General features: G+C 34.8%; 1 protein-coding gene across 7 annotated transcripts in view; it reads left to right on the forward strand.

The window, feature by feature from the left end:
* Nucleotides 1–15,491, forward strand: part of DENND4A (DENN domain containing 4A) — a 152,246-nt gene that overhangs the window by 117,172 nt on the left and 19,583 nt on the right. For 3 of the 7 annotated variants that reach the window (XM_069098266.1, XM_069098265.1, XM_069098268.1), the window contains 10 exons: nucleotides 2,620–2,755; nucleotides 3,110–3,316; nucleotides 3,411–3,539; nucleotides 3,816–3,957; nucleotides 4,358–4,489; nucleotides 6,230–6,349; nucleotides 7,703–7,849; nucleotides 9,075–10,192; nucleotides 12,341–12,530; nucleotides 14,948–15,042. In XM_069098266.1, coding sequence (XP_068954367.1) covers nucleotides 2,620–2,755; nucleotides 3,110–3,316; nucleotides 3,411–3,539; nucleotides 3,816–3,957; nucleotides 4,358–4,489; nucleotides 6,230–6,349; nucleotides 7,703–7,849; nucleotides 9,075–10,192; nucleotides 12,341–12,530; nucleotides 14,948–15,042 — 2,416 coding nt within the window. The remainder of the gene's footprint in view (nucleotides 1–2,619; nucleotides 2,756–3,109; nucleotides 3,317–3,410; nucleotides 3,540–3,815; nucleotides 3,958–4,357; nucleotides 4,490–6,229; nucleotides 6,350–7,702; nucleotides 7,850–9,074; nucleotides 10,193–12,340; nucleotides 12,531–14,947; nucleotides 15,043–15,491) is intronic. The other 4 variants (XM_069098267.1, XM_069098269.1, XM_069098270.1 and 1 more) reach the window with 2 other exon arrangements.

Consider the following 15,491-nt stretch of genomic DNA (forward strand, 5'->3'; position numbering starts at 1 on the left):
ATGACTTTTAATATTTTTCTTGATCCCTCTTTCTAAGATATTTAAAATATTTTAAAGAATTTTATAAGTCTTAATAAATATGCATCTCATTTCCCACTTGGACATTTATTATTCTACTTTTATAGATCTTGAGTGAAATAATGAAAAACATTTATAAAGTGCTTACTATATGCTACATGCAGGGAGTACAAATACAAAATCAGGGCAGTTTATTCATAAGGAGAGTTATAGGGAGGCACTGGAGGGGAACAGGGAGCAGGGGCAGGTGGTTTTTTGTTTGTTTTTCTACAGAGACACACATATGATGAGTGCATCCATAGGAGAATCAGTTGACTCCCCATGGGGGTATATGCATGTTAACAGGTGGGAAAGTAGCCAGGATGAAAACAGGACTGTTTGGACCCTGGGAGTTGAGAGCTAAGTGGTTTAGTTCTTTTTGGATATGATTTCTAGAAGGCCAGTTTGGCAGATGGAGCAGTACCATTTCTTTGTATTATTTGACGATATAACTTTACTTCTCTCTTTTCCCTGTTTGGATTAATTTATTCTTTTCATGTTAGGTCATTTATTCTCTCTGTGTTGTCTTACTCTGTTGCTATTGTGTCTTTGTTGCTAGTATGATGTAGACATAACTTTGATGTATAAGCACTGGCAAGTCCTGCCAAACTGGGAAGGAAGGAGAAAAGATTAAGCACCAACTTTTTGCCAGATAATATAGAGGCAGCTAGGCTCAGTGGAAAGAGTGTTGGGCCTAGAGTTGAGGAAAACCTGAGTTCAAATCTGGCTTATGACACTCACTAGCTGTGTGACCATGACCTAGGCAAGTCACTTAACCTCTGTTTGCCTAATCCACTGGAGAATGAAATGGCAAACCCCTCTAGTCATATGAGATCACAAAGAGTCAGACCTAACTGAACAACTAAACAACAACATGTGCCAGGCACTGTGCTAAGGGCTTTACAGATATTATCTCATTTAATCCTCACAACCTTAGGGAGGCCAAAAATGGGTCCAGCAAAAGATTGTCCATATGTCATTTGAGGTCTAGCCTAGTGAAGTTCAGAGAAGCTTATTTATTACTATGTTGGTCACAAGGCAATGATTTTTTTTTTGTCAGAACTCATGAATATTAAGTCTTAGAGAAGAGGCATGGTCTTAACAGTGTGGACAATTTCCACAAGGATGAAATCACAAAATATTTGACCTATTGAAGTAATTAAGCATCTAGGTCTTAATTTAAACATCCACCTGCCTTTCCCTTTTTCTTGGGGAGTTAGGGATAGTGGTTTTATTGAGCCTGATGTGTTTTAGTGCAAATAGTAGCCGCTACTGGAAAAATAAAATGCCTGATAATGGAGATCAGTTCTGTCCTGTCCATATGCAGAGAGAAATTAACTTACATGGAGATTCATACATGTGTGTACATACGCAAAGGCATGAATGTATACAAACATACAGAGTGTGACTATAATGTGATGAGATTTATCTCTGTAAGGCATTCAGAACTCAACTCACATTTATATAGCTTACATCGTGTGTCAAGATCTGTACTAATTGTTGGTAATATAAAGACAAAAACAAAATGGTTCTCACACACAGGGTAGAGGATGTCTGTTTAATCACTTACATAAGAAAATCACTCATTACGGAAAATGCTCTCCACATCCAGAAAAAGAGCTGTGGAAGTCTGAACACAAATCAGAGCATACTATTTGTGTTCTCTCTCACTTCTTTTGGTTTCTTCTTTCTCGTGGTTTCTCCCATTGGTTCTATGACTAATATAAAAAATATGTTTACTATGCATGTATAGGTAGAACCTATATCAGATTGCACTCCATCTTCCGGGGGGAAGGGAGGAAAGGGGAGAAAAATTACAACTCAAAATCTTATGGAAGTGAATGTTGAAAACTAAAAATTAATTAATTTTTTAAAAAGAAAATCACTCTCATTCCTTTTTAATAATACCAACAACATGCTATGTACCTTTAGAGAAAACAACTTTGTTGAAATGCTTTGCTCTTTGTTTCTATTTCCTATTGGTGCTTTGCCAATATTTCTTTAGCTAAGTGAGTTTTACCTTAAGTAATCAACAATGGTTACAAATTATTTTAGTAATCTTACTAATTTAGGATATTAAGGGTTAAAACTGTTTTGAAGCTTTTAAATGGTATGTATCAGGTAAAAATGTAAAGGAAGCCAAGTTGTTCTTTAGTGTGAATTGAAGAAATTTTTTTAATATTTCTCCTTCTCAAGGTTCACTCTCCCTATGCCCTACTTCCCTGTCCCTTTCCTTTTGCAAGTAATTGAGGCATTCATACTTAGATTTCTTCAATGTGGCTTAATAGAGAGGTCCTGGGGCATTGCCTGATGCAGGCAGTCTCTTAAGTGCCTTGGCAAGGGTCACAGGGCTTCTGAATCTGACATGGGTTTTAACCTGTCTTCCTAACTTCAAGATCAGCATCCTATCCACTGTATCCCATTGCCTCCAACAGAATACAAGTCTGCAATACCAGTTCCTAGTTAAGCAGTGAGTGATCACAGAACTAATAATCTATGGGTGTCATGTTCTTCTACATAGAGGTTTTAACAAGAGATTTTTTTTCCCCTATCTTGTAACAGTTATAATGGATTTCCTGTCCTGAAGATAGATTTATTTGAGAGGCCAGAGGGATTTCTGCAAACACAAAATAATAAACTGGCCTCAAAAAATAGTAGTCCTAATAGCCCTTCAGCAATGTTCAGAAGAACTAAACAGGTAATTTGAAAAGTTTACTTTTTATTGTCATCACAGTTTAATTCTTTTGCACCCTCTAATCTATCACTCACTCCTAACAGTGTCACATCCTAGAGCCCTCAGTAACTGTTACAGTTCACACCTCATTACAGCCCATTCTAAAAGATCATCCAATTATTTTATTATAACAGAGTTTGAAATATATATGTGTATATATATGTATACATAAATGTTACAGTTTTTTTACAATTGTTATTTTAACATGTTTTACTTATTCAGGGATTTTGGTGTGGTAGGATTGTTGTATTAGGATTTGACCTATAATTTATAATATTTAAGTGCCCATAAGGTCATTAATGAAAACTTGTTTCCTAGGAAATAAAGTCAGCCCATAAAATAGCAAAGAGGTATTCCTCCATCCCTCAGATGTGGTCCAGATGCCTGTTACGTCATTGTTATGGACTGTGGTTTATTTGCCTCCCAGCATATGTGAAAGTGTGCCACTCAAAAGTCAGGGCTCTGAAAACAGCGTATGATGTACTTCGAAAAATGCATTCTAAAAAGATTGATCCTCCCGATGAGGTAATAGTTAAGTCTCATAAAATCCATTGCTTCCTTCTAAAATTATACATATAGGCTTTTTAATTCTGTGTACTTTTTGACATAACTGTTTCAGGTCTGCTATCGGGTTCTTATGCAGCTGTGTGGCCAGTATGGTCAGCCTGTTCTTGCAGTACGAGTCCTTTTTGAAATGAAAAAAGCTGGTGTTCATCCCAATGCCATTACTTACGGTTACTATAATAAGGTAATTAATTTGGTTTAGTGTAGTGGAAGAGTGATAAATATTTTTGATAATTATAATGCTTGAATTTACGTGCTATTGATAAAACTGCAAAGATTTCTTAAAATACTTATTTAGTTGAAAATGTACTTTTAAAATAAAAAGCATCTCCTTATTTCCTAGTCTTTGCTTTGGAGAGGGAGAAAGAGATGAATCAGAAAGCAGGGAGGGAAAAGGGAGAAGGATGTGTTGTGGGGCTGTTATGATTGATAATCATTATACGTTGTATTTAATTAATAGGCTGTTTTGGAAAGTACCTGGCCTTCAAGCAGTCGAAGTGGTTATTTTCTGTGGACCAAAATAAGAAATGTTGTTTTAGGAATAGCACAGTTCAAAAAAGTTTTAAGAAAAAATGTTCATCTATCACATGCTCCTCTCTCAGGTAAATAAAGTGGTTTTAAGATTTTTTTTTCATGAAATGACTTGATAAAATTTTGAATTCTACAAGTGTTTTAAATTCACAATACTGAATATTTTGCTAGTTTTGATTGTCTCACACAAAATCTTAGCACATAATATTTTAACCCTTTAAAAATAATTAATTGATTTTCTTGACATCGTTTAAATTTCAATCTTGGGTTGTTTAATTTAAACACATTCATAACTTATTATGTGTTTACTTTATGCTGAACACATTTTTGCTAAATAGATGAAAAGGTTCAGATTCTTTCATACAACAGGCTGTAGATTGACATCATAAGCAAATAAGAATCAGCAGATTAATGGGTATTTTGGGGTATATCTCCTTGAGTGGTAAAATGTTATCATATTGTGTTCTTAAGCAGATGGCAGTGACCTGGATGCTGTTAGTCATGGCAGCATGGATAGTTGTAATGACACAAACACTGTGGAGCAGGCACCCTTCAACACTGAGTTAATCAAAGTAGATTCTACTGATGATAGATCTAGTACAGGTTTGTGTGTGTATATGTATATATGTATTATGGCATATATTTTAAACAGGATTTGATAGACTGTCTTATTCCTGTTTTGAATGTTCTCTTTTAACTTGATATGATGTTAAGTAGATGACTTACAAAACATATATTGTTCTATTAAAATACTTGTTAAGCTCTTATTATTTAACATTGGCTAAATTCCAAAGTTCATTAGCTGTTTGATTTCTTCCATTCATTATTTTTAATAGAATAAAAGGTTGAAGAGCTACTAAAGCAGCTTATTTTTAAATTTAGTATATTAAAATATAATTAGTTCCAGAAGCATGTAGATCCCTTGAGCATATAATCTCCTTTGAGTACATTGTATAAAAATTCTTAATCACTAGAAAAATTATAGGGTTAAAAATTTATAGCCTCTTAGCACTGAAGAACTACATTAATTTTACTGTAATATAAGAAATTTATACACAAATATTCTCTAAGTAGTGTTGACTGATAGGATCCATATAGTAAATGAGTGTATCAACTTGTCCTTTACATGTTATATTTTTTAAAATTAGATATAACATTTAGAAATAGTATAATGGCAACCTATTCATAACAGGCAGGAATTATGAATTGAAAGATCCAGACTTTATTAAAAACAGAACTTAAAAGCTGCTTTACTTGCAACAGAGAACATTTGTTTGGTTTGTGTCTTTTGATGTTCATTTTTAGGAGGAACTGTGTTATAGGCAAATCATGATGAAATATGATATCCATGTTTTTAGCTTTTTCTTGGCAAGTTTTATATCTTGAATAATTCAGTGAGAGCTTGCACAACCTGAGCTATGCATTTTTTTTAAAAAATGTGATTAAAAGCATGTCATTTAAAAGAGAGGGGTCTATTAAAATTATTTTTGCAAAATTTAAGAACTATTTCTTTATGAATAGAGTAATCTTCATTAGAAAAGTACAAGTTGAACATTAGAACAACTACAACCAATATGAGAAAATAAATCACCTAAAATGATAAATGCTGTTATAGGGTAGTATTTTAGCATTTAATTTCAATGTATTACTTGAGCTTTTTCTTCTTTATTCAATATAATCACATTTTTTAAAGAAAATATGGGTTTGTTTGTTTTTTTTTAGCTGAAATCTTAATGAGCTTATCAGTTACATAAAACCAATCCGGAATCCTTGTATATTTGTGCTAATATATTCAGGTAAATTTTAGTTATCGTTAGGTGGGTTTTCTACTTTGTATCATCTTCAGACTTTTCTTTACCCTGTTGGGCTTCATGGGTAGAGTATTGTAAATTAAGGGTAGAGTTGGTGAAAGAAGGACAGGCATTCAGCTTCCTTCCATTAGTGGGAATAAGGAAGGACTTGGCAGTACAGTGATTTCATTTGAAATGTATCCAGAAATTTGTATGCAAGTCAATCTAAGCACTATATGACTACATAATGTGGATGTGGGTGTATATGCAAATATAGGGACCAATGTACAAGCAAAGTCAATGGAAGGTGTACAGTAAGAGATAATAACTGATAAATTATAGATAGTTCTATATGGGCTTTTTAAAATATAAGTTTAATTTTTTGTTTCAATTTCACAATTACTTCTTAAAATAAATTAGTTTAAGTATTATGTTAAATTAGTTTAAATATCAAGTTAAGTATCAAGTTAATTTCACTTGTCACTATGAAGGATTTCATAAAATATGACATAATTATTGTTCTTAACTTTTAAAATGTTTTCTGTCTTTCCAGGGGGTCAGTCAGATCTTGGATATAATTCATTGTCTAAAGATGAAGTTAGAAGAGGTGACACATCTACCCAGGATTTACAGGAAGAAAAAGAGGACAAGAAAGAGAGTGATTGTAGTTCCTGTAGGTGTTTAAGTACCAACATGTAAAATTATCTACTATTTATGTAGTTGACAACAGTTCACAGGGGTTCAAAGTATATTGTGCCTTCTGCCAACCTTTATCTTCATTGAAAAAGATAAGTGGGGGCAGTTAGGTGGCGAAATGAGTAAAGCACGGGCCCTGGAGTCAGGAGGACCTGAGTTTATATCCAGCCTCAGACACTTGGCACACACACACACACAAAAAAACCTAGCCGTGTGACCTTGGGCAGGTTACTTAACCCCAATTACCTTCCAAAAAGCGAAAAGAAAAGAAAAAGATAAGTGACCTCTGGTATAAAATATGCTTATTCTATTCTTATCCTTGCTCAGGTCCCTGACTAGTCAAGATGCATCATTATGCATCATCATAATAATGAAAATTGAATTCAATATAAAAGTGATAACTATTGGGGTGGCTAGGTGGTTCAGTGAGTAAAGTGCCAGCCCCAGAGACAGGAGGACCCAAGTTCGGTTCTGGCCTCAGACACTTAACACCCACACAAAAAAACTAGCCATGTAACCTTGAGCAAGTTAATTAACCCCAATTGCCCTCCAAAAGGCCAAAAAAAAAAAAAAAAGGTGATAACTATTTTACCACATGGATATATGTAGTTAGTGACTTTTAAAAAGTCTTTCCAGGTCACATACATTGAACTCTAAGAGATCCAAATTTTCTTGATATAGTATCATTATGTTAATACTGAACATTTCTTGAAATAGCCAGGCCTTCAACTGGAGATTGAAAACTTTTTTTGTTACAGAATGTTTTAAAATGGACTTTAACCCATAATGAAAGAAAAATACACTGCTGCACACACAGTTGGGGGGAAATTCTTTAAAAGCATACAATGGGGGCTGCTAGGTCACACAGTGAATAGAACAGGGGCCCTGGAGTCAGGAGGACCTGAGTTCAAATTTGACCTCAGACACTTAACACTTACTAGCCATGTGACCTTGGGCAAGTCACTTAACCCTAATTTCCTTGCCTTCCCCCCTCCTTAAAAAAAAGCATACAATGTAACATAAAGTATTGGTTAACAAATTTTTCCTTGTATCCTTTAAGTGTCCCAGCTTTTAAATGCTGTATATTTCATATGTAAATTATATATAATGATACAAATTAACCCATATTTTTCTCCTGAAAGTCTAGAGATAGTGGAATAATTCCAGGTCTATAAATGGAGAAACAGGTAGTTTTCTTCAACCTTTATAGAGATTTAGCAGTTTAAAAATAGCAACAGGAATAAACCTTTATACTACTTCAAATATCTTTTTTCTGTCCTATTTTTAGTGCCAAATATTTTTTAATGAAATTTTCTTTTTCTCTTTACAGTGTCTGAGAGTGAGAGCGCAAAAGGAAGTGCTGATTGCCTTCCTAAACTCAATTATCAAAATATAGGCAGTATAAATCCTACATCTAGTATAGTTCGCCTCAGTGGTATGATTAGCCATGCGGATGAAGTATCAGGAGGAAGCACAGGTAATCTGTATATTACATTCTTGTTCCTTGCATGATAAGCCAAATTTATAGCTATAATGTAAAATTTGCATATTAATAAAAAATGTCAGTATTAAAAGTTAAGTTTAATTTTATGGTATTTTTTAATTAAATGAAATAATATATATAAAATGTTTAGCACAGTGGTTGGTACATAGCAACTGCTATATAAATGGTGGTGGTGGTGGCGGCAGCGGCGGTATCTCTGTGATGTCTGACATCATGGCCAAGCAACTTGTGCTCTGAACTCTACAAAAGCAGCTCTTGTGGAACTACTCTTTTCCAACTTGTCATACACCCAAACTCCATAGCCATCTAATTAGTCTTTCTGCTTACAGTCTCTCTTCTCTCTAATACATCCATCACTCAACCATCAAGCTGATAGCCTCAAAATTCAGATCAATCAATCAACAATTATTTATAAAGTGCCTACTATGTGCCAGGCACTAGAGATACAAATACAAAAAAATGAAATGGCCTCTACTTGCAATGAGCTTAAATTCTAATGGGAGAAACAAGTTCACCAAAAAACACATACAACCTAAAGTTAATAAATCCATACATGCACATATATAGATATATACAAATATATGTATATACAAACATACACATATGTAAAAATATACACACAAATTAGTTAAATACACAGTAGTTTGGGAGGAAGAACTCTAGTAATAGGAAGCATCCAGAAAGGCTTCATCTGGAAGACAGTACCTAAGCTGCATCTTAAAGGAAAAGAGGAACTCTGAGATGAAGGGAAGGAAGGAAGGAATTCAGGTATGAGGGATGGCTAATGCAAAGGCATGGAGATGAGAAATAGACTGTTGTAAACTAGAAACAGAAGTTCAGTTTGTCTGTATTGCAGAGCATAGGCAGAGCAATGTCCAATGAGGTTGGAAAGATAGGTAGTACCAGGTTGTATAGGGATTTAAAAGCCAAATAGAGGTTATATTTTACCTGAGAGGCAATAGAAAGTCACTGGAGTCAATTGAGTAGAGGAGGAACACGGTCAGATATATGCTTAAAAAACCTTTGGCAGCAGAGTGGTGGATATATTGGAATGGTCAGAAACTTGGCACAATCTTGGCAAATAGTAAGCACCTAAGAATGCTTGTTGGCTTGACTTAACCTGCACATAGGGTATTGAATGCAATTCATTTTCTCATATTAAATTCTTCATGACTAAATTACCTTTCACTTTTTTCAGAAGATGCATCTGAGATGCTATTAATATCTTCTTTAGAAGAGACAAATGAAACAGAAAATATTGAAAGAAGTTTCAGAAAAAGGCACCAAAGTGATGCAGATCCTGCTTTGCAGCAGCAAATGACTTGGGAAAACAGAAATCATAATCTTAGTGGAGGTGTATTGATGGGACTTATGATCAATAGGATTAGCCAGGAAGAAAGTCCTGGAGAAATGGTGGAAAAATTAGGAGCTGATGCAAAAATTCTTTCAAATGTTATGCAGAAAAACCCAAGGCCAAATACCCTTGATATTGGAAATCCATCTTTAAGATCAAAAAGAGACAGTCTGGAAAAGGAATCTAGTGACGATGACACACCTTTTGATGGTACTAGCTGTTTGGCAGATAAAACTGACTCTCCTGTGATTTTTGACTTAGAAGATTTAGACAATGAGGTGGATACATCAAAAGCAGGGACCACACCTACTACACAAAATCCTAAAAGGGTGGAACGAATGAATAGCAGCTTCTCAATAAAACCCATTGAGAAAACTGATGTTGCAGCTGGGTTTGATCCACTCTCACTTTTAGCTGCTGAAACTGAGCAGCAGCAGAAAGAGGTGGAAGAAGATGAGGATAATGATGAAAACAGAAGCATTTCTACACCATCAGCAAGAAGAGATTTAGCGGAGGAAATTGTGATGTACATGAATAACATGAGCAGTCCTCTGACCAGCCGTACACCAAGCATTGATTTACAACGGGCTTGTGAAGACAAATCAGCAAATAAGAAAAGTCCAACAGTAGCCAAACCATGCAGAAGGTCTAGTCTTCCTCCCATTTCTCCCAGGCCAATGCGCCTTACCAAATCTAAAAGTTACTATATAAAAAATGAAGACAGACCCAGGGATAGACTTTGGTCTTCTCCAACTTTCTCACCAACCTGTCCACTTAGGGAGCAGTCTCAGGATATGACTGGCACATTAACTCTTGTTTCATCACCTTCATTTAATTTAGATACATTAATAACGCCTAAATTGGATGTCCTGAAGAGCAGTGTATTCTCTGCTGGGAAAGGTGTTGCAGAGAAGGCAAGCAAATGGTATACGAGATTCACTATGTATACAACACCCTCCAAGGTAAAATTTCCTGGTGTCCAGGATTACTTCTTTTCCACCCCTTCCATAGAAAATGTAAAATATATGACTGCTGGGAAAGTTTATATTGATAGTTATTTTTTAAGTAATGACCGTATCTAAAGAAAACTTTTAAAAAATCTTAGATGTATTTATGTTAGAGATGAAGGACAAACAAGACTTAGGTCACCAAGGGGGAGAAATTTTATTGATTAAATTTCTTTCTGTAATCCTACTGTGAAAGATAACATACGTATTTATTAGGGTCCATCATCAGAAAATTATTATTGATCCTCAATATTCATACCATTTTTCTGGCTAAACCTATTGATGTATAATATAACAGAGAATATAACTGGTATATTAGTCCTGGCAAATAATTTTGACATGAAAAAGTACAGTACAGTATCAGCAGTTTCAGCATTACAGAAGTTGTTACTGTAATTGCATTACAGATGTTGTCATCTTATTTTTTTTACATCCTTTTCTTTTTATTCTAATGATTTTATTCTCATTTGTTTGGTAGACTCACATACTTTAAAAATATGTTTTCGACCAGAAGTGAAACTAACCTTATCATTGTATAGTGCACAATACGACCTTTTCTTAGCTTTAGCTTTATAAAACTAATCCTTCAGGAGCCATTGATCTTATCTGCTTATACTTTGGGAATTTTCAACAGGTCAATGGCAATGCCTTAATCTTAGGGATTTCTAACTCAGCTTGGCTTCCTATAGGCAACATGAACAAAGAAAGGACTGTGCCTTGTTGTACTTTTTTATACTAAAAAAAAGTTTTAAATAATAACAATTCATCAATTATAAACAAGTCACTAGTTATAAACAGTAATATGCAATTTAGAGTAAGATTTGAAGAAATTCATACCATTATATGTTCAGATGTGCCTTTTCAAAAATTTCAACTAGTATTAATCAGTGTTTAACTCAACATTGGTTTTATCACCCCCCAGATCTAAGTAGAAAAAAGTCTTCAACTAGCTCTCAATCTTTTCTTAAATGAAAGTGACTTCTATACTATATACCACCCAACTCTCACTCTGGCTCCAGTTCTTCAGAACTTAAGAGTAACTTGGGATTCCAAAGGCCCTTTCACTTTCTCACTATGCTAGCTAATGCTTAGCATTTGTCCTCTCGGACTTTTCTGGGCAAAGATCTCGTTTGACTTTTCAATCTGATATTCCTGTGATGAAAACAGGAAAGAAAAAGCTATGACACTGCATAGGTTGAAATAAAACCCCTCAGCAGTGCCTTTCTAATCAACAGAAGGCTAGGTACTGCACTTTGATTTCCTTAACACGGGGAGTTCCCAGGTGAGAAATTTCCTCTGCTTATGCAGATCAGCACCTTTTCTCCAGAGCTGCCCTCTAGCACTAAGAGGTTGAGGAACTTATCCAGGGTCACACAGCCATTATATGTCAAAAGTGGGACTTGAACCAGTCTCTCAGGCCAGCTTTCTATCCACTACACCACACTGCCTCTTAGTCAAGAAAAGACTTTTCCTTTAATCAAGTATTCTTTCCCTTGCTCATTGCCATTTAGAGCTCAGAGCTAATGAAACCACGTATTTTAACTAAACACTAAAGATTCCCTACCTGACTACTGTCACAGACTAGGGACTCTTTTACAATCATCTATTTTATTCTGAGTCAACTGCCTTTTTGCCCTTTTGACTTTTTTTCAGACCATATGAACAGATAATGAAATGAAACAGAGACATTTTAAATAAGTGCATAGTTGTTTCCTCAGTGTCACCAAGAAAATATCTTTAAATGTATTAGTTTGAAATAGTTATTTTCCTCTTGACTAATATTATTCTGAAATAAAACTATTAGGTATGAGAAAAATCATTTTTTGCAAGTTCAGGTTTATTGTTGGGATAGTTTGTGAGACTCTGAATTCATTTTGTGATAGGCATATGTCTCAGTGGACAAGTCTTAAGACTAATTATGTTTTTCCCCAAACTATCTGTCAAAAATACTTTTCTGGTTGTTTTTTTTAAATTATCTTTTCTCCTGTTGAACATAGTATTTATCATGTTAGTAAAGGAGCATTATTAAATTGTGTTTTTTTTTACTTTAAAAAGTGCACTTTCTACAGGTAAAAGAAATAAGCAATTTAATTGTTTTATTAGGATCAGAATTCAGACCGAACCAGTCTTTCTTCAGTCGGAGCCCTAGATTCTGAATCTACCTCTTTAACAGATGAAGATGTTTGCAATGAATTTGAAGGAATGCCTTCCCCTCAAGAAAATAATGTCACTTCAGAGACAAAGGGAATGGGACTTAGTAGATCAAGTCTGGAAAGTACTGCCTCTTGCGAGGGTTTGTCTTAACAGTTTGTCTTAACAGCATATTCATTTCATTTGTGGCTCCTTTTGCTAATTTAATGATGCCTTTTACTTGATAATTCCTTACTCTATTGATAGAATGATTCCCTGAATATTGTATTTTACCTGGCTCACCTTCTCAATGTTCACCTCTAGAAAGATCCTTAGAAATCATTTAATATGTCCCCTCATTTTGCAGATGAGAAAACTGATGCCCAAAGAAGAACCTTGTTACTTGCCCCAAAACACAAAATAGTATAAACAAAACTAGAAATTAGTTTTTAATTAGAGAAGGAGCAGATAAATACCTCTACTGTATAGATTGGAAGGCTGAAATAAAGAAGAGCATCTTTTGTCCAGGTGTTGCAGGATGATTTTGACAGAACTGAAAAAGCAAAATTTTTCACATTCTGGCCAAATTCTTCCACCTCCTCATAAACTTTCTGAAGTCTTCTCTCTTTGAGTTTATGTTCCTTCTTTACCTCGACCCTAACATATACCTAAACCTATAGCCTACAATATGTGAACTGGGAAATTATACTCCTTTTGACTCTAGTCATAATACAGTTACAAAACAAATAATTTCCATTAAGGTTTTCTATTTTAATATGTGTTTAGTACAAAAATCTTTAGACTAAACTCATTTTTTTATCTCTCAATCAACATTTATTAAACCTCACTATGTGATTTATAACTCTGTTAAGCATTGAGAATACAAAGACAAAAGTGAAAACATTCCCTGCCCACAAGAACCTTGCATTTTATCACAGGAGACAACACATACATCTATAGTTATATACGAGACGCTTACAAAGCAAACGTAGAATGACCTTGAAAAGGGCAACACTGGTAGGTTAGGAGACCGGGAAAGACCTCCTGTAGAAGGTCACTGTTGAGCTGAGACTTGAAGGAAACGAGATTCTGAGAAGTGGAGGTAAGAAAAGAGAGCATTCTAATCATAAGGGACAGATGGTGCAAAAGCAGACACAGGAAATGGAGCATGGGATATGAAGAACCACAAGTGGGCCAGCATATCTGCACTCTGGAGTGCAGAGAAAGCAATAATGAGCAATGACAGGACAGTTAGAAAAGGGCCATGGCGTAAAGAGTTTTAAATGCCAAATGAAGGAGTTTATATTTGATTCTCAAAACAATAGAGTCCCTAGAATGTATTGAGTAGGAGAATGACATGGTCAGGCCTGTACTTTGGGAAAATCACACTGATAGTAATGTGGAAGATGAATTGGAGCAGGGAAAAGACGGGAGACTGAAAGGCCAAATAGATATTGCCAGAGTCTAGGCAAGAGGCAGTATGGTCCTGAACGAGAGCACTGGCTATGTGAGTAGAGAAAAAAATGTATACAAGAAATATGGAGATAAAAATGACTAGAATTTGGCAGCTAATTGTCTTTGTGGGATGAGTAGGAGTGAATAGTTGAGGATGACACCAAGGTTGCAAGTGAGTGATAAAGAGCATGGTGGTACCCTCAACACAAAAAAGTTTGGAAGAAGGATGGGTGGGTTTGGGAAAAAGATCATGGGTTCTGTTTTGGACATATGATGAGCTTGAGATACCTCCTGGTTAATGTGCAAGGAATAGTTAGTGATATGGGACTGGACCTCAGATGTGAGACTTGGTTTTGATCTATTGGTATATGAGTCATTGGCATAGAGATGATAGTTGAACTCATGAATGCTAATGCATGTGTGCAACAAGGGAGAGGACTTAGAGAAAAGGAAATAGAATTCAGGACAGAGCCTTTCAACACAGCAACAGTTAGTGACCATGACATGGATGATGATTCAGTGAAAGAGACTAAGAAAACAGTGATGAGATAGGTAGTAGGAAAACCAAAAGAGGTCTTTCAGTAGTTTTGACTCCCTCATGCTATTAATCTGACTTATTTCAGCAAGCACTTATTAAATGATTAATACATACAGGACACAGAGCTAGGTACTAGAAATAAAAAGACAAAGCACAAGATCGTTCATGCCCTTAAGGACTGTACATTATATTACGTACAACTATAGTGTCTCCTAAACCAACAGAGCATACAACATATAACTATAATGCCTCTTAGGTTTATACAGTAGATTCTCAGGAAATGTTGAATAAGTGAACCTAATATTTACATGGACCAATAGAACTGCAGTTTGTTTTCCATGATAACTAAAATGTAAGTAGAATTGGAACTAATTAAAAACACATTTTCAGTGTTTTTTGTTTTGTGCCATGAAGGTTTTCCCCCTATATATAGAATACTTTCTTGAATTACGGTTTCTGAAATCTAAAATTGTCCTTTCATTTGTGAAAATACATTTGCATTTAGTTATTTTAAAAATATCTACTACAGATTATTTTCATATTTGAAAGATTTTTTTTGCTAGTTTTTTTTTTTTAATAATGAACAGGTCCCCTGTCAAAGTTTGTTTTACCTGGAAAATCAGAGTTGGCATCTTCTTGCAGCACAAGTAGTACAAATATCTTCCAGAACTATGCTATGGAGGTAAGAATTCTTTTAGAATGTTATCTTTGTAACTAAAACTGAAACGAGGGAGGAAAGGACAAACCACATGAAGAATTGAATGATTGGAAGCATATGCAGTGTTTCTGGATGAAGTATTATGAACCTAATATAAATATCAGTGCTTCCAGAATTAATCTTCAGATTCAGATTTGCAGAATTAAAATACCAATGGGTTTCTTTATAGATCCAAATAAAAATCTTTACAGAATGTAAATGGAAAATCGAAGGGCAAGAATATTAGGGGAGGTTTTGAAAGGAAAATGTTAAAGTTGGGAGATTTGTCCTCTCAGATATTAAAATGTTACTGAACTGTTAGAATTATATGGTACTTAGTTAAAACTAGAAATGAAGATCAATGGGACAGCCCAAAGAACTAGAAATAGATTCAAATACCGTGTTTCCCCGATAATAAGACCTATCCCGAAAAT

Source organism: Petaurus breviceps, unplaced genomic scaffold, assembly GCF_028583685.1.
Source record: "Petaurus breviceps papuanus isolate PSGF00001 unplaced genomic scaffold, PetGlider_PUasm1.0 37, whole genome shotgun sequence".
Lineage (NCBI taxonomy): Eukaryota > Metazoa > Chordata > Mammalia > Diprotodontia > Petauridae > Petaurus > Petaurus breviceps.